The sequence below is a fragment of the Athene noctua genome, chromosome 2 (genome assembly GCF_965140245.1).
Source record: "Athene noctua chromosome 2, bAthNoc1.hap1.1, whole genome shotgun sequence".
NCBI lineage: Eukaryota > Metazoa > Chordata > Aves > Strigiformes > Strigidae > Athene > Athene noctua.
In genome coordinates this window covers 92,724,724-92,744,439 of record NC_134038.1, presented here as the reverse complement: position 1 = coordinate 92,744,439, position 19,716 = coordinate 92,724,724, and the positions used below count along the sequence as shown (strand labels likewise).

Below are 19,716 nucleotides of genomic sequence, written 5' to 3'. Positions count from 1 at the left end.
CGAGCGCCCCGGTGGGGGAGAAGGAGGTGGAAGCCGGAGGAAGCGCCCCGTCCCCCGCCTCGCCGCCCGTCCTCGGCGTCCGCCGGCGGGGAAGAGGCCGGCAGCCCCCTGCCAGCGACCCCCGGGGCGGCCGGCGCAGGCGGGCGCGGAGCCCCGCTGCCCGCGCTGCGCGCCCCGCCCGCCGCCGCGGAGCTGTCCAAGCCGGCGCGGGGGCAGCGACTCGCCCCCGGGCCGCCTCGCCGCCCCCCGCCGCCCTTGGGGACGCGCCGAGGGGCGGGGGTCGCGCCCGCCCAGCGGAGCCGCGGGGCGTGGGGGGGCCGCCGGCGCCGCCGCCATGAAGCTGGAGGTGTTCTCGCAGCACTACGAGGACAAGCTGAGCGCCGGCAGCGATCAGGAAGGCAGCGGCTCCCTCTCCCCGGCGCCGGCTGAGAGCGAGCTGGGCTCGGACGGCGACTGTGCCGCCAATAGCCCGGGCGGCGGGGCCGGGCGGCCGGGGCACCCCCTCCCGCCGCCGCCGCCCCCCGCCCCGCAGCCGCAGCAGCCGCCGCCGCCGCCGCCGCCGGCCGAGAGCACCAAGGGGAAGCCCTACACGCGGCGGCCGAAGCCGCCCTACTCCTACATCGCGCTGATCGCCATGGCCATCCGCGACTCGGCCGGCGGCCGCCTGACCCTGGCCGAGATCAACGACTACCTGATGAGCCGCTTCCCCTTCTTCCGCGGCGCCTACACCGGCTGGCGCAACTCGGTGCGCCACAACCTCTCCCTCAACGACTGCTTCGTCAAGGTGCTGCGCGACCCGGCGCGGCCCTGGGGCAAGGACAACTACTGGATGCTCAACCCCAGCAGCGAGTACACCTTCGCCGACGGCGTCTTCCGCCGCCGCCGCAAGCGCCTCAGCCGCGCCGCCCCGCCGCCGCCGCCGCAGCCAGCCCGCCCCGCCGCCGCCGCCGCCCCCCCACAGCCGCCGCCGCAGGAGGCGGCCGGAGCGGGCGCCGCGTCCCCCGGCGGTTCCCCGCGGTGCTGCTGCGCCTCCTCGCCCTGCAACTGCGCCAAGGAGGCCGCGGCGGTGGGCGGCGGGGCGGCGGCGGCGGCGGCGGCGGCGGCGGGGGGGGGCAGCGGCGGCGCCAAGTTCTCCAGCTCCTTCGCCATCGAAAGCCTCCTCCGCCGGCCGGCGGGGCCCCGCGCCGCGCCCCCCCCGCCGCCGCCGCCGCCGCCGCCGCCCGGCCGCCTCCTCTGGCCGGCGGCCCCGCACCTGCTGCCCGGCCCCTACCCGGTGCTCCCCTTCCCGCCCGCCGCGCAGCCGCCCCCCGCCGCCGCCGCTGCCGCCCTCTACGGCGGCGGCCTGCTGCAGCTCTGCGCCTACGGGCTGGGCGAGCCGCCGCCGCTGCTGCTGGGGGGCGGGCGGCAAGCGCTGGCCCAGGGCGAGCCGCCGCCGGCGGAGCGGCCCCGGGCGCCGCTCTTCCCCGCCGGCCTCCCCAAGGGCGGGCGGGGGCCGCCGCCCGGCTCCCCGCTCTACGGGCCCCTCCGGCTGGCCGGGCCGCTGCAGCCGGCGGCGGGGGGCTCGGGCTCCTTCCAGCCGTACGCCGTGGAGACCCCCCTGGCTTAATGGAGCCCCCCTCCTCCCCTGCGAGGGGCCTGCCCGGGGAGGCGGGGAGGGGGAAAGGAGGAGGCTCTGGATCCCGCACTTTAACTCCAGAGGCGACCAAAGCCTCCAAGCAAAAGCCTCGGTGACTGTGCCTTAGTGAAATGACAGTGGGTTTAACTTAAACCAAAAAAAAAAAAAAATCTGAAAAAACAAAACTGTCGTTTTGGACATAGCCATGAGCCTCAAGTGCTTCTTACTGTTCGTTGAGACTACTTGACTTCAGCCATTCCCTCGCCGCCTCCTTTCTATCCCCCCTCTTGTCCCCGCACCTCCTGCCACCAAAGCCTGGGGCAGCGGAGCAGGGGGTGCCCCCGCGGAGAGGCGCGGTGGCGGCAGCCGGGGGATGCGCTGTGCACTTGGGGGGCCGGGGAGGGCGGGGGGGCCGGGGGGGGGGGGGGACAGGGGGCGGCTGCCGGGAGGAGCAGGGAGATGAAAAGGGAGGGGGCCGGGGGCTGCTGTGAAGCCGTAGGTCTGTACTGCAAAGCGATGCATCACTGTGCCAAAAGAAACCTTTTCTCCTGTCCGGCAACTAGCATTTCGTGGGAAGGGAGGACATTAAATTATTTATAAAAGCAGTGTTTTTAACACAAAGAGAGTGCAGCTTTTTTAATTAATTCTTGTTCGGGGAGGGAGGGGGCGGGAGAGGGGAAGGGCTCAAGAAAATGTCAGGCGTTGTCTCCTGTACTGGTTGGCGTTGTACATTTAAGGCCAAGACCACTGCTACTGGAAAGAGTAATTTTTTTTTCGTATTTTATTTTTGTGTTTGTATATATGTGCGTGTGCATTTTATTGACGCTCGGCCACCATCTTTTTTTTCCTTTTATTTTTTTTTGTTTTTCCTTCCTTTCTCCTCTCCCCCGAATAAAAGCTGCCCCCTAAATAAAGACGGTAATAAGGAGAAGCGCGTGGTGTCTGTGCTGGCGTGGAGGGAGGGGAGCCTGCGTGGGGTGGTCTTGGCCAAGGAGCGCCCGGGCTGCGGGGGCAGCCGGGCTGCCCGCCTTTTCCTCCCCATCCCTCCCGGCGGACAGAGGTGCCACCTACGGACCCGCCTGATTTTGACCACGGGAGGTGAACCAAGAGGTTCTCCTTTTGGGCTGCCGCCAGGTTTTGGGAAGCCTTCTGCCATTCCTCGAGTCAAATCAGGTTTCCCCGCCTGTGCTCAGCCCTGCAGAAAGGCAGGCGGGTTTGCAGGCTGCTGCCCGACTTGGGGGCAGCCTACGGAAGTCCTGAGCATCTGCCTGCCTTTTTTTTTTTTTTTTTTTCTTCCCCCCCCCCCCCAAAAAAAAACCCACCAAAACAAAAAAAACAGCAGACGCAGTGTAATCCTGTTGTCACCTCTCGATCCAAAGAAAACTCTCTTCAGGAAGGTCGTTGTCACGACCGGGCTCCAGCCGCCTCTGGTGGAGGCAGCCCCGCTGGCATCTGCAGAGGGCGAAACCTCAGCAGGGTGAACGCTACTGAGTATTTGCTGGTCATAAAAAGTTTACACGCGTCGCCTTCTCCCGGCGCGTGTTATGTTAAGGCTGCTTCGTATTGTCAGAAGTGATCCGGCAAGCCTCAGAAGGACTGAGTCGGAAAAAGGAAAGGATGGGCTTTAAACTGCCCGTGGTACTGAATTACGATTTAGTGGCGTCCCCGAACTGGAAGCGCTTTAAACAAACGCCGAAATGGTAATTCGGGGCTTGTTTGTTCGTTTTGGTTTAGTTTTAAAAAAATATGAAAACAAGCAGGCTTTTTCCCTCTCCAGGTCTTCTGAAAGCAGAGATCACCTCAACAAATAATGACAAGCAAAATTTTGGGCGCTGCTTGGGTTTCTTTTTCCTAATTACTTATTTCAGACCCTAGACTTTCTCCTCCACCTCCTTTTCTCTCAGCGCCGGGATTCAGCCTCTGAATAGCTTCTATCCTACTCGCCGAAATGCTGCCGAGTAGCGAAGGTGTGTCAGGAAAGAAAAGCTTCAAACAGAACAATCTGCGGGCGAAAACACCGACTTGTTTCAATAAAGCTCCAGCAGATTTCACGGTGTGTTTAGCTCAGACCATAACATTCATCAGAACATTGCGAGAGATTAGTGACTAATGTATGAAGTAATCCAACCCTTGAAGGAATTGGTTTTTATGTACACACACGCATGCACACACACAATTTCGACACCATTCTACCTTCAAGGCTCTGTGCAAATATTAATCTACCCTTCTATAATCTACTCTTTCCTCTAGCTTGTATTTTAACATCTCTTTCTTTATGGGAGTCCCCATGAGCTGTCAGTATGCAACTGCTAATATCTTTCGCTTTTTTCGATCTGTGATGGTCATATTGCAGGGTATGGTAACAGTACCTTGACGCAAAGTGGAATTTTTTATTACGGCTACAAGCGTGTATTTAATCGAATGTATGTAAGTGTGAGCAGGGATGAATGTGTGTGCAAACACATGCTTAATATGATGACATTCGGCTTTTTACTTTTAGAAAAGTCCCTTTTTGATTATAAAATAATTCAGCATTAAAAAAAAAAAAAAAAAAAAAAAAGTAACCTGCAGAATCCGAGACGTGCCTTCTTAATAAGCATTTATCTTCTGTGAATCTCGGTATTTGGATACGTGGGGAAACGTACGTCAGCGGAACAGTGTAAGGGATCTCTGTGTCCTCGCGGTCCTTTCCTAATTTTCTAGTGCTTGTCCGGCTTTCCCCGGCAGGTCAGGGTCGGGGTTTGAGGGGAGCCCCTGGCACCCGGGCTGCCGGGCGGGCAGGGATCGCCCACTGCCCGGAGCCCGCTCGGCGGCAGGGCGGGGCGGCTTTCGCTTGCTGAAGGGTCCGGTCCTCTCCGCCTTCTCCTATTTGAGCATCATCCTCTGAAGAGGAGGCAAGGGACCAATTTCTCCCTGTTGACTTTTGGGTGGAAATCGCCCCATTCGCGATGCTGCTTAGACTACGCCCGAGTTTCAAGGGAGCTGGGCCAGCTTGTTCGCGCGCAAGTGAATTTACGGGGTGAGAAATAATTTTTAAAAACCCACCTGGGTCTCGGCTGTCATCCTGCCCCGCGAACACGGCGGGGGTAGCGGGCAGAGGCGGGAGGGCCCAGCCCGCAGCCCGCAGCCCGCAGCCCGCAGCCGCCGCCCGGGGCGCCCGGCGGGCCGGGACCCGGAGCGGAGCCGGCGGAGGGGGGAGGCCAGCCCTGGTGTACAGCCATAAATCCGGGCTGTCACCGGGCTGTGACAGACGGCTGGTGAAACACGGCACCTGTCCAAACACTTTCCAGCAGCAGGTAATCAGAGAACCGACACTTTACATTTTTGTGTGGAACAAGCGCATTAACCATTTCGCAGACCTTCCCGAAACAGCGACGTTTGCATGTCTGGGTACTTTGTCTTTCTTAACGTCTAATAAATCACGGTGACAGAAGAGAGACAAAGCCTTTCTCCTTTTGATATTTGACACATCAGCAGTAAGCCAATACTTTTGCACCCTGTTCTTTCAACCCTACCACTGTCTACATCACCCAGCGTATCTGTTTTTTGTATGGGAGCAGTTTGGGATACCTGGGAGATTTTTACACGCTGTACAGGCAAAAATGATGTCGGTGGCACAGAAAGTCTGCCTGAAATGGGGAAGCCTAATAATAGTCTGTTCATCAGTGTGTGAGAGGATCTGCAGACATCCCGTGCTGGCTGTTCCAAAACCTCCGCAGTCTCTGTGCGCTTGGTGAAAACTCCAGTCTGAGCAGAACTGCACGTGAATTCTGGTTCAGGCTGGGCTCTGGTTTTAACTGCATTTTGGAAAAGAGATTTGGCTTTCCAAATAAATATACTTTGTCTCTGAAACTTTTTGTTTCATATCTGTTTCATCTCTTGCGGGTTTCAAATGTCTCACCGTGCTTTAAAGAGGAAAGAAAAAATCATACCCGACAACCAAAATATTTTCATCAACATTTTGGGGGGCTTCTCCCCATCATGCCCGCCCCCCTCCAAACTAGATAGTGATAAAACTACTTACCCAAATGATGTCAGTCCTAATCACTTGCCTAAATCTCTTCAAATTTTAGGTTACTGAGCAGCAGAACTGCATAAACTTCTCCTTTGTGGATTAAGACCAAAATAATAGAAAGGAGAGGTTTAAGCAGAAGTTATGTACTTCAGGAATTAATAGCTGCCAAATGCAAACTCACAGAAGAAACAAGCTTGCAAAAGTGATCTGTGGATAACAGCTTGGATATATTACATAGATTCCATGAAGCAGAATAATACAGGACTACTGTGCCTGTTCTCCTTTATAATGGAGGCAAAGAGTTTTACTGTTTCACCTCAGTTGAGACATGCCACTAAGGGCAACATTTCAATTGTGTTACTTTCCTATCAGATTAATTAACCCCATTTTTCACCAGCCAGATCTGATGACGCCTGAAATTTGCTTTCAGGTCTTACACTCCCAATGACCCTTAAGATGGAATAAATAGCCCTTCGGTATCCCTAACCCTTACTCAGGAAGAAGCCCACTGAAATCAGTCATTTTACTCAATAGCCATCTCAGCACAGCAGTGCTAGCTGCAAGACCCAATTCAACACAGATCTTCAGTGAAAACTCCTAAGCAGAAATGCAGCCCTTAGTATCAGTTGAACTTCACACTGGACGCTGAGAGGACTGAAAAAGGGTGGATGTAATTTTGTCTTAGGACCTTGTCCAGCCTTTCTTCCCTTTTTCAAAAGGGTGATTCTTAGGGGCAGGATGTATCAGGCACAGAGGACCCTTAACAAAAAGAAATTTCACCCCAGAAAAAGGCACATACATGGGACTCAGATTCATCGGCTCTTCATCTTTCACACCATGCCTTAAGTACCCCAAGGTGAAACTTCCTACACAAGAGCAAGGAGAATGACCAGAGCTCCACACTACAGTAAGGCAGAGCTTCTGAACCAAAGTCCAGATTTTGCACAATTCTTCATTGAGCTTTTTGCACAATTCTTCATTGAGCTGGGGGAGGTGTTTCATTTAATAATAGGCAGGAGAGTCCCTTTGTTATGCCAGGCTTTTTGCCTTTTAAGTCTGAAGTAGACATAAAAACAAAGTTGAAATCCACCTCCAGCCATATTCAAGGCACTAAGCTGTGATTTTGGCAAGGGTGCTTGTATCCTGTTGTAACTTTGAGGAGTGCTGCAGTAGCTCTTTAATGATGGGGTGAATATGGTTCCATCTTTCATTTACATCCTGGAGAGGAAACATTTCCCTCTTGAATAAACTCTCCTGTCTTCATTGACACTCTCAGAAGTCTCAAAACCAGCTTCAGAAAAGACATCTATGAAGCCTATGTATCATCACAAAATCATATACCTAGAGAGAGCCTAGTCCATCCTAAACATCCAAACCTGTATTAAGGCACTGGGTTATATAGATTGGCAGCTTTGGAAAGCTAGTAGTAATTTACGTGGTCTCCAGCCCTGCATAGAAGCTAAACATTGCTATTGCCTTCAGGAAGTTTTACCTCCATAGGTCTGGATGGACTAGGCCTTTGTCCTCTTTTCCAGAGCCAGAGGGGGTGTGTATGAGGAAGGATTGAGAGTACATGCTGTCACAGTATTTATGCTCTTGCACCATGGCATTGTTTTCTTTGTTATGACATGTTTCAAAATTTTAGAGCTCTTTCAAGCAGTATGGCATACTAATAGCCTCCTTTGCTATGGAGGAAAGCAATGCTTCTGTGGGTTCTTTCCTATCCTTAATAGCACAGCAGAGAATATTCAAGATGGAGCAATTGTCGTGGTTTAACCCCAGCCAGCAACTAGGCACCACGCAGCCGCTCGCTCACTCCTCTCCCTCTCCTAGTGGGATGAAGAGGAGAATCAGAAAAAAAGTAAAACACGTGGGTTGAGATAAGAACAATTTAATAAGTAAAATAAAATATAATAACAATAATAGTAATGGAAAGGAATATAACAAAGAGAGGTAAATAAAACCCAAGACAAATGATGCACAATGCAGTTGCTTGCTGACCAGTGACTGAAGTAGCGATCTGCCTCTCCCAGCCAACTTCCCCCAGTTTATATACTGAGCATGATGTTCTATGGTGTGGAATATCTCTTTGGCTAGTTCAGGTCAGCTGTCCTGGCCATTCTCCCTCCCAGCTTTTTGTGCACCTGCTCACTGGCAGAGCATGGGAAACTGAAAAATCCTTAATTTAGGGTAAGTGCTACTTGGCAAAAACTAAAACATCAGTATGTTATCAGCATTATTCTCACACTGAATCCAAAACACAGCACTGTACCAGCTACCAAAAGAAAATTAACTCTATTGTAGCTGAAAGTAGGACAGCAATACAAGTCTACTCTTCAGTACAATGTCTTGAGCAGAGTATGTGGGACCTAGGACCAAGGACCATCAGGTAGAAAAACATGCACGAGGAAAAAAAAAAAAATATGTTGACACCTAATTTTCCAGATTCCACTGTAGTTGCTTCCTGATCATAGCTATTCATCAAGTACATGTTTATAGGCAGTACGTAAGGGTTTATAAATGTTTTAATAAGTATAATTTTACTGGTTTAGGGTCCAATGGGTTTATTTTATCTGTGTTTGAACTGTTGTTGTTAATTTAAGTAATTATTTGGTACCAAGGTAATACTCCAATAACATCTGACAGCCAGCTAGTAACCCTTTACATAAATAGTATATTTCATGTTATCCTCACTATTACTAAACTATTTTTAATCCACTGTAAAGAAATAATGTTAATGAATATCATGCCAGAGCCAAACTGGGCTTAACTACTGGTATTCTGTGGCTCCATGAGATATTCCAGGCTACCTCACTGGACAGAAGAGTTTTAAGCAAGACTACTTCTGTGAAATTCATTCTACTTCGGTAGAACTTTTAGCTACCTTAGAAATCTTAAAGTTTCAACAGAAATCTGAGAGTACAATTTCCTAACCTTGTATTTTTATCAGTATCTGTTACAAATGGCCAGATAAACTTCAATATTCCAAGTAGAAGTTGTTAATCTTACTTCAAGGTTTTGAAAAGACAGTTTTCTGTAAGACTTTAGAGGTTACCTACAGCCTTTCAAAACAGACGTGTGACACCAGACCATTTATTTCAATTCCTTCCACAGCATTTACTCTTTAAAATTGTGGCATCTCACTACATAAATAGTTTTCCCTAGATTTCTAAAAAGAATATATGAAAATGCAGATGTGAGAGACTTCTAGAATTGCCCAGTTTGCTTTTCTTCCAGTGCAGTTTCTTCCAGTTTATTTTTAATAACTTATGAAGCAATGCAGTAACTAGTAGCCTTGTTTAAAATATCCTAAGCTATGAAGAAACACCATAAAAATATGGTTTTCTTTGTGAGAAAAGTTAAGTTGCATCACCAGGTAACAGCACATTTTTAGTAGTTGATATTCCTAAAACAAGTGTCTAAAACAATTCTCTTTCACCATCAAGCAACTGCTGTTGCTCTAGGTACTTCACACAGCCATCTTCAGTACAGTGTTATGTAGTCATTACTCGTCCTCATCGTACAACACCAAAGTAATTCCCCTCTCTTTGGCATATACAAGCCTCAATTAGTTGTATGTTATCATCACATTCCCCATTAATCACTTAGCAGAACTGTACAGATGTACAGCAGCAACTTTCTCACTTTTTCCTCATAAGTCAGTCCAAGAAGCCCCCTAGTCATTTCTGGTTTTCTCTGAACTTCTCTGGAGCATCTCTTTCTGACTAATCATAAGACATGGCAAAGGCATAGCTTTCTGTGTCACAATACCTGGAGTCATGTCAGGTTCTTCCCACACCCCCCAGCTCCAGAAGAATCAGGTTAGAGAAGGACAAAGAATTTATAAGTTATCTCCCAAGCAGCCAGGCTAACACATGACAACAGAGTACACAGACTACAGTTACTCAACCTTCTCGGCAATAACCACCAAAAAAAACCCCTTCAGTGTAACATTTCAACAAAGTCTTGTTCAAACAGAGAAACAACCTTCCCTATTCACCTCCCTTTGCTCCCTTATCTTGCCCTTATCCATGGCTATCCTTGGATAGCAGAAACAATTTCTCCCTCAAGCTAGTCTACAAAACGTTGAGCACAAAAAGACAGAACTTGCCATGGACTCATCTGATGTCTTAGCATCCTTTATTAACATGACTTTGCCCCAGGTCTCTTGCACACAGCACCTCTCCTTCCAGACCCTGAATTGGGAACATAAGGCAGAGAAACAGCATTTTACCTGGTCAGAGCCCCTAACTCAGCTCAGTGCACCCATCCTGTGGCAAAGTCACTGTTGAAACCATGGCTAGAGCACAACAAATGTATGCCACTGTTAATGCCAATTCCCAAGGACATGTGAACAATCCCTGAGTCTTCTACAGCTGGCAAAATTAAATCCTTGTCAGAGATCCCCGGGAATGTTCAGGTTTGATTTTTCCTGTTCCCTATTTCTTTACTTTGTATAAAGGATGTTGGTTTTACCCTTTGTTTGGAATAAGTTCCCCCCACCCCATACTGTTCCCAGTGGCTGCAAGGGTGAATTTCCTCTGTGCTTTATCGTTTCTGTCACCACAGGTGACAGGTTCAGATCTGACCAGTTGACTTGACAAGGTCAGCACATGTTATCATCTTTTTATAATTTCTTCCTCACCGGCACAACCAACCAGAGTGAGGATTGTAAGGCTACCCAAATTACCTTTAATTAATGTTTGCATCAGTAAAATTTATGTTGGACACTTATTTGTTCCTTGTACAGCTGAGATCTTGAGACCAAAAGGTCTCGCAACCACCCTGAAAAGATGAGAAAGGCATGCATTTTCATAATTCGATTTAAATGTCAGAGAATTATGCTGGGTTTTCCTACAGGGTGGAGATGACTCGCCAAACTGGGAAACAGCCGAAGCAGCTAGAAATCAATCAGTTCACACACAGGTTTGTGAACACTGGAACGGTGCCAAAAGCCTCTTAGTTGGACAAGTAAGTTGGTGCATACAGAAAAGAGCATGGGATAAAGAGCTCTAAAGCTAGTGCTTGCTACAGAAGTTGCAGTGCTACTCTGAGGTACCATATTAGCCTTTTTATTTCCAGGTCACAGTGTGGTATCAGCAATTGGTAACTATTTTAATTTCATATATATGAGTGTTACATAAAAAACAACGCCTACAACAAAACATCTTAACGCTAATCGTTCAAAAACTGTGACCGTTGTGCTCATACACCATTATTTTAGCCCCTTTTAATTCAGTGCACATACCATTGTAGTGGACTATTTAAATTACAGGATCATGCTCTATTTTTCTTCCTAGAGGATTTCTGCATCATACAATAACTAGTTGAGGTAGTAAGGAAAGAGTCTTGTGCAATTAAAAGGAATATTGTTCTCAGGTCCCTGACTCAATGGAAGTCATGAAATTTATTCCATCGTCTGGAAAAGAATGGATGTTTTAAATATTTAAGTCATAGGATTCTAGATGTGCATGTACATAGGAGAACTAATGTCAATAGATCTTTTCAGTCAGTTTGATATCAGGATATATAGACACCTGTTGTAAACTAAGCCATGTTTTTTCATTTGGAGTACTTCTGGTAGTGAGCTTTATTAGGAACACAGGCAGTCACTACTTTACCAGAATCTATTCTAATACAGTGAATGCTGCAATCTAAGAGGAAGGCTCCTTGTTGTACCATGCACATCCTGTCATAGTATCCTTTTAGAAATTAGGTTTTGCAATTTCTGAGCAGTCACATGCACCCAGACTTGAGTCTAACTCAGATAATAATCTAACTGTGGGACCCTTCCCTTTGGCACAGTTCTGCTCTCCCTCACCAGGACAAGAATCCCAGCTCAGCATGCTGGTGCCTACAGGTCTCCCAGATGTGATGAGGTCTGACAAAACTGTACCCTCATCCTCATATTCATTCTTATTTAATTGCTTGCAAAACAGGATTGAACACTGAGTTCAATTTTTTTTGGTTTATTGCTTTCGTAAGTACCATCCATCCATCTCCTCTGATGCAAGGCCAGCAAGCAGCATCCTACAATCTGAGATAGTGCCTATAGCCCGGATCTATCAGCCATCACTATACAAAGTGCAGCACAGGAGCATCACAGGGATTTACAACACCCAAAGGAGGACTTTGTATCCATAAACTCATCACTAGAGTCCATTCCTCAAAATGACATATACTGCATTCAGACCATACCTGCTCTTTGCACACAGCTTCTACTGACACTAGTTACATCTGAGCCTGTGTACACAAGCCATAAAAGCTGGAAAGGAGTAAAGAACAACACAAACATTTTATTCCACCACTTCATAACAGCTGTAAGATGCTTGAGTCATATGGATGACATACCTCCCCCCAAAAGGACTGGTAGGAATGGATGCATGTAATGTGTTCCCTTCTATTCATCTGATGAATTTTCCATTCAATGGCAAGAACAGACTGAGAAATACTGAGAACGTATTTCCATATATTGACTGGGAAGTATGCTCTGTTTAACTTCATCCTCACAATTTAATTTCAGAACAGAAAATAATTGATAATACAAAAAAAAAAAAAAAAAAAAAACCACAAAAAAAACCCCACCCACAAAATAAACCCAAACAACCCAAAAACAAAACCACATTTGTTTTCAAGGTATACACATATCTACATGACAGATAGCTCCAGCTAATTTCAGTAGGAGTTCTCATGGACACTAAATATCTCAGTCATTCAGCTCTTGTTGGGAGTGGCTCAAAACCTGACAGAGCCAAGAACTAAATGTGAGCAGCTATACATTAATCTTAATTGCTATTCTATAAATAGTCTGGGAAAGAAGGTAATGGGAAACCCCAGCCAAATTGAGCAACCAGAGTCATGAAGGGGTATTTTTGTGTCCCCTGCATTATTAAAAGGCCAAATAAGCGTTCAAATTAGAAGGCTCAAACACAACACGAAACTTTGTTTTGAGCAAGAGGCTCATTTTGGCATAAAGCCAAGAGAAATCATAAAACTCATTTGCACCTGATAGTTTGTTACATGATTTCATCTTTCTCTGTCCCATTTCTTTAAATTCTCCTATACAAGAGCCAAATTTGAGATCTTAATATGCTGAACATAGCAACTGTTTTCCTAGATCTTAAACTTATTGCCAAGAGCCTTAAGGCCATGTCTGCAGCAAGCTGTGAGGGACCCACAGGATTTCAGGGTGCTGAGATTATCACAAGCAAGGCTGTATCCAGTTCTTCAGAGATTTTCAGCATGCAGCGAAGAATAGGTTAACCAACCAAGCATGCCTGCTTTTGTGCATTAACAGCCCATCCCACAGACTCTGCAAGGTTCTGCCCCGGGCAGGCAGGAAAAGTCTCCCTCTCATACAATGCCATCCTTACCAAAACCAGAAGGAGCCCTTTGACTCCAGTGGGAAGTGAAATCAATGATCCACACTTGGAAGATCTGCCAGACCAGGTCTTCCAATGGCACATCCCCTTGATGGGCATAATGCAAAAAACCCTAAGCCTTCAAAATACATGTTCATTCTTCAGGGAGAGTCATGATAAGCAGAAGTTAGTCACATACCCATGGACAGTGACCCATTCTCTAGCAAAGCAGAGGAAATTTTCTCCCGCATAAATGAGGATCAGGACTTTGGAGACAATCCTGAGGTCCAGATGGTCATGGATTCATGTTCTTCTAATCAAAGCTGCCCCATGGGCTGTCTACCAACTTTGCCCAAGCCCTACCAACCACTGCTGCCTTTCAGGACAATCAGCTATCAGGATGATCATCTATCATCCACAGCAGCAACCGGAAGGAGCCTGAGGAAGAAGGAGTCTCGCAAAGGCCTTCCTGCAGCTGTCTGACAGCACATCAGTCACAAGTCAAGAGGTTTATAAGTTTCCAACTTAAACACTCTTATCACTGTGTGCAGCTCTGAGTGCACCGCCCTGAGGGTTCCCTTCTGCCCATCAATGCACAGATATGTTATCATCATTTTCTATCATGTAAACTCCAAGATGTTTATATGTACAGACTAGCAGAGAAGTTTGACTGGTAGCCCTATTTGCATAAGGTGCTCTCTCCTTACTCTATTAGTTCTACAGATTGAACATACACAAATACTTGATAATATTTAAATAGAATTTACATATTATATTTTCATTAAAATAGAATTATAGTGAGGACAAACCAAAAGCTGATTTTCTATTAGGAGGAAAAAAAAATATTTGAAATTATTCATGTCTCAATTAATTTTCATTTGGTTTATTATTCAGAGACTTGATCAACACTGACAAACATACTGCTACTTTTAATTTGCTTTATTTCCTCCATTACCTACTTTATTTAGTCCCTTCCCACAAAATGAGAAAAATTGCAAAAACCTTAATTTTTGTAAATATCATCTGAAAAAAGTAGTATCAACAAAGGGGCTCATATTCACTTTATCAATACATGACCTGAACAATGCATCAATATTTTATCCACAAATAGCAGTCTCAGTTATTTGACAACTCACCATTTACACTTACATGACAAAAAAACCCAAATAGCATATTTTCCAGGCTGCACAAATGCACACATATTTGTATTCACTGAAATAACAAGTTTGTCTTCTTTAAAAGCTGTATAATATGACAGAGAAGAAATGTAGGTTAAAATTGATCACATTTGAGCTATGAACTCAGGGCTCATAAATACAAAAAAATAGAATCTTAAACCTGCAAGTGTTGTTTCACTGATGTAAATAGGATCACGAAGAATAAAGGTTGTGTATGAAAAATTATCTGCAGAGCCAACTTCTTGCTCTGCAATCAGAGAAAGGCCCACATGCTAGAAAGAGGAAGGAATCCAGCCTTTTGATGTGGTGTCCTGATAACAGCTGGGCTGGAATAGAGTTAATTTTCTTTTAGTAGCTGGTACAGTGCTGTGTTTTGGATTCAGTGTGGGAATCATGCTGATAACATACTGATGTTTTAGTTGATGCTAAGTCGCACTTACCCTAAATTAAGGATTTTTCAGTTTCCCATGCTCTGCCAGTGAGCAGGTACACAAGAAGCTGGGAGGGAGCATGGCCAGGACAGCTGACCCAAACTAGCCAAAGGGATACTCCACACCACAGGGTGTCATGCTCAGTATTTAAACTGGGGGAAGGTAGCTGGAGGGTGAGGATCACTGCTTGGGCACTGGCTGAGTATCGGTCAGAGGGTGGTGAGCAATTGCATTGTGCGTGACTTGGTTTTTTTTAATCTGATATTAAACTGTCCTTATCTCAACCCACGAGTTTTACTCTTTTATTTTTTGTGATTCTCCTCCCCATCCCACTGGGCAGGGAGGAGCAAGCAAGCAGCTGCATGGTGTTTAGCTGCTGGCTGGGCCTAAACCACATGTGGGAAAGCAAGGGAATGAGCCTCCTTTCTGGACATAGCATGCACCTGCAAAGAGAGCAGCACAGGTGGTTAAGCTGTTCATCACCCCAGGAGCCCATAAGTTTCACTTGAACCTGGGAGATCTAGCAACATCACCTCCCAGCCTGCACCTGTACAGGATGCTGAAAGACCCAAGCAGCACAGGCAGGCTTGCTAGACTACCAGCAGCATGTCCTGCCAGGACAATTGCCTCTTTCCCATCTGCTCCATCCAAAAGAACTCCAGCATATGCTGTGCATCTTCAATACATCTTACTTAAAGCCCGAGTTTGCATCCAACCCATATATAATCTTTCTAGTTGAACTATAGTTGTGGAAAGCATCATGAGAAACACCAAGCTAGATTGTGAGTATTGGTATGCATCTTTTCATAGGAAGCCATGTGATTCCCAAATCCCCTCAGATATGTCTAATTTAAAAATCTACTTGTCCTGTGTCAAAGCAAGGGTCTGGTTAGCCCAAGCTCCTGTCTCCATCACACCTATTCTCCATAGCTTAGGGAATGTTCAACAGCAGGTAAACATATTCCCAAAGTATTTCCTAAGCCTGCATGAAGCTTAGGATGTTCCTGTGTTTAACAGGCCTGAAGATCTTTTCCTTCATAAATTTGTCCTGTCACTTTTTGAGCCCATGCCAACTTTTTCAGTTCAATTTCACAGTTAGATTCCTGTTAATGTAAAGAAACATCTCTTGCTCTTTTGCTCTGAATGTACCACCTGTTAACAGTCCACAGAATCAACAGATGACATCTGGGAGAGATCTGCAACCATTCCCTTAAGAACTTTTCTCTCAACTTGAGACCTGTGTCATATCTCCTTCTGAGCCAACTCTTGAGAGTTATAGTAAATTAATTCCTCTTCTTGAACATACTTACAAACCTCTTTACCTCTACACTATCTTGTTTTGACAGGTAGAGGTGGTGGCAAATGCACAGGGGCAGAAAGCCTGCAACCATGTACAGGATTTGAAAGCTGGGTATACCATGGACCCATATTATCCAAATACAAATGATTTAGTAGTCATGAACAAATTATCTTTACTTGATGCTATTGGGTTTTTTGAACTGCAGCTAGGTGTGGACCTTTGGTTTCATTAGAAAAGTCAAAGTCTCGGTCCTCTGTGGTAAGTGTTGTTTCAGAACCTACATGCAGTTGTTTGTTTTTTGTTTCGTTTCGTTTTGTTTTTTAAACCATTTGAGCTGCTATATATCAAAAACCTAGGCATACCCCAGCTTTGGTAGGCCATCTTGGACCTATGTGTATCATCAATATTAGTTGTTTAGCTCTGTCTCTTTGTCTTCAAGTATGCAGTATGGGGTTTTGTAAGTCATGCAACACAGCCTGACTTCAGGTCACCCCAAAGTCCATGCAAGCTAGTGGAAGCAGGGTGAGATTAACAATGAGTCATGCCTGAAACCCCTACATGTGATCTCCCACTCCACCATCCATACCAGAATCATCTGTAGTTGCACATACCATTCTTGAAGCCATGTCTACCACCTGTGCAAGCAGAAGCACCAGCCCAGCTGAAGACTAACTAATTATACACAAAAATATTCTGATTTTTATCTGTTGTTCTGACTCTGAAGAGAGACCACAGATATCTTGAATAAGTAACTAGAAAATTCTTTTTTTTTTGAATTAGAACAGACAGAGAAAGGTTTCATGGTTTAGCAGGATGGGACAAAAGCAGCAGGAACAAGAGCTGTCTTGTCCACCTCGTTTATAGGAAAGGGTGACTGTATTCTTTGGGTCCTTTCTACAGGCCTGGATACTTGCTGTAGTCAGAAGACCTCCTCTGTTTTAATAGGCTTTGACTAGAACTTCACTCTTAGTAGGCAAAAATACCATCGTTAAGAGTATATACAAGAGTATTCTTCATGGCAAACTTGCATGCCCACCATTGCCCAATTGGCTGAGAAAAGCAGTGCTGTGTGTTCCTGATTAGCCAGAGAAGCACACAAGGTAGGCTTTGGAAGAGCTTTCTATTTCAGATTTGTGTTTGTGAATCAGCCAAAAGCTATTAAAGCAAGGAAAAGCACTTTCAAAAGAACAAAACATCCATCACACCTTTTCCCATTTCCCCCAACAACTTCTTTTGTTTAATATTAGCTTTAGTAACAAAAAAAAAAGTCATTACAAATTACCCAAGCTACAAGATAGCTTAAATATTAACAAGCATGTAAAGCCACTGGGGGTAAGAGCCAGGAGCTGTATAATAATAAAGCAAGACTCAGCGAGATTCCATAATTATTTGTTACACAACCCAAGAAACTAGCTAGAGCATTTCTAAGATTACACACCTCTTGTATATGACACCTAACCATGCCAGAAATTACATAAGGCTTTTTATAACATAATCATTTGTCATTAAAAAGGCAGAACAAAGGGCCATTATGACCAGAGGTGACAATCCAAGAATTAGTTTACTTAGGACCTGATCCAAAGCCCATCGTAGTGATTTGCATACATTTCAACATGCTTTGGATCAGAGATTCAGTATTTTCCATGCTGCAGTTTCCTTCTGGATTTTTACAGAACTAGAGGACTGGAGCTGTGGAGGAAATAAAAGTAGCGTTTGTTCCCATCAGAGCTGAGAACTCAAAGCTGTCACTGATTTTGGAGATAGTAGCATCTACTTTACATTGTCTCAAAAAAAATAAAAAAAAAAAAGCTGTCCACCAATTTGGATTCCCAAATATGTGTTCAAACACTTTCTAGGTATTTCAGCTCTGGAAGTGCTGACCTATGCAGCCAGCCCTAGTAGGAGTTGCAGACAGTATCTCAAGGAGTTCAGATTCAGAGGGATATATCTATTCCGATGCATTTTTATGTCAAGAAAAATGCAACACACGTGACCAGCTGTACTGCTGTAACAGGAAGATGACATCTGCAGCATGGAAATACAGTTCTCAGCTGTGAGCCTAGCCCTATCCATCAGGAAGACCCTTTGGATAAGAGTGGAAACTCTAGTGAGAACTCCACTTTTTTCCCTTCCTTCAGGCATGATAAGGACCATGGAGAAGATGCAGCTCCGTGGGGAAATACTATGGCCAGAAAGAAAAAAAAGCATTCTCCTACATATAGTCATACACATTGACCTGGAAAACACAAGACTCCTGCCAAAGAAGGAAACCAAAGACTTCAAATTGACTTGGCAGGGAGCGATCTGCAGGATCTGGTTCCAAAATATCTCACTGTGGAAGCACTGCTCTGTGGCAGTTAACTGTAATATACCCAGAGTCAACATACTTTATGGGCGGTGCGGGGAGAAATACCACCTCAGAATACAATAGAAATCTACAGAATCTTGAATATTGTGGTGAATGTGGACAGGGTCCAGCTGTTAATTGCCTTTTCCTAATAACCTAAGGGCCATTAGACAAAGCTGGTAGGATCCAGATGTTTTGTTTTGTTCCAGAAAAAGCAGTTTTATAGCTCTCATCAGAGGTCTTCTTGCAACTGAGCAGGGCAGTCCCACTGGGCAGACTCCCATGGGATTTTACCTGGTTTCTAGACCTCTGGCTTTGTTGCAACATCTACATCTCCATCCCCACATCTGACAGTCACACCACTGCGGACTCATAGAGCACCTTTGGTTTCTTCAGATTCATAACTTCACATTTAGCCCACAATCAACTCAATGTACTTTGTAAGCCCTAAGCCTGGCTTCATCCAAAGGCTGCACAGTGCTTCTCCAACATATACTCTATCTTTCCAAACATAGAAACACTACTGGCAAATTCACCAGGTCAGCAGTAACAGTGGACACCTTTCAGTAAAGCATCTGAATAGCCTGGAGTCCTGCCAAAGCATCTAAAGTCCATTTATAAATCATTTTGGGTCCCACTCAGCAGAGCAGAGACCAGTGGCGCAGTGAGGTGCTGCCATGCATGCCTTGACTTGTGTCTGCATCAGATCTGGAGACTGGATCCACTGAGGACCTTCCCAAGAGCACCTCCATAGGGACACTGGAGGTGCCCCATCTTCTGATGCTGTGGATTCCAGATTTGACCCAGCAAGTGTGATACTCTTGCCCTGAGCCAGGCAAAGTCACACTGCTATCAAGGATAAGAAAAACAAAAAAAACCCCACACCTATCCACACACCAACTAAGAGGGCATCCTTCTCTTCCCTCTACTCAAAAAATTAGTATATCATTTTGCCTTTCCTGGGATACTCCGTCTTCCATGTTCTTCAGCCATGGTCTCTGGACATGCTAAACATTTTCTACACAGACCGGGAAGTTCACATTCAACACTGTCTCTTTTCCATCATTTGCCCTTACAAAAGGAGAAGCTATTCCTATAGAAGACATTTGGCCCTCTTTCTATTCTTTAGACAATACACACATGCTTTCAAATGAAAGGATAAGAAAGAATTTGATATTACTTCTTGGACACAAAGCTAAACACCTTTTGGATCAAAGGGAATCTGTAGATACTTGTAGAAAAAGGCACTTTCCAAGCCAAGATGGGTTTACCTTCCAATAGGAACATCACCAGCCCTTACACACCTTGTGTCTCTTAGATCTACACGGTAGGAACAAACACACTACTATTAGAGCTGACAGAACACCCACATTATTCTTCCTCACCCATTAGCTTGAACACTGATCAAAATATCTAACTAGTCTCCTCTTAGTTTGAAACGAGTTTTCTGGCTTTCCCTTGACTCCATT

At 46.0% G+C, this 19,716-nt stretch overlaps 1 protein-coding gene across 1 annotated transcript; it reads left to right on the top strand.

Moving 5' to 3' along the window:
• Positions 1 to 334: 334 nt before the first annotated feature.
• Positions 335 to 1,606, top strand: FOXQ1 (forkhead box Q1). Its single transcript, XM_074897885.1, has one exon. The coding sequence runs from the start codon at positions 335 to 337 to the stop codon at positions 1,604 to 1,606; it is 1,272 nt and encodes a 423-aa protein (XP_074753986.1).
• Positions 1,607 to 19,716: the final 18,110 nt, after the last annotated feature.

Bases quoted from the DNA above. Each gene is read 5' to 3' on its own strand.
- FOXQ1 (XM_074897885.1), top strand. From the start codon at position 335: ATGAAGCTGGAGGTGTTCTCGCAGCACTACGAGGACAAGCTGAGCGCC.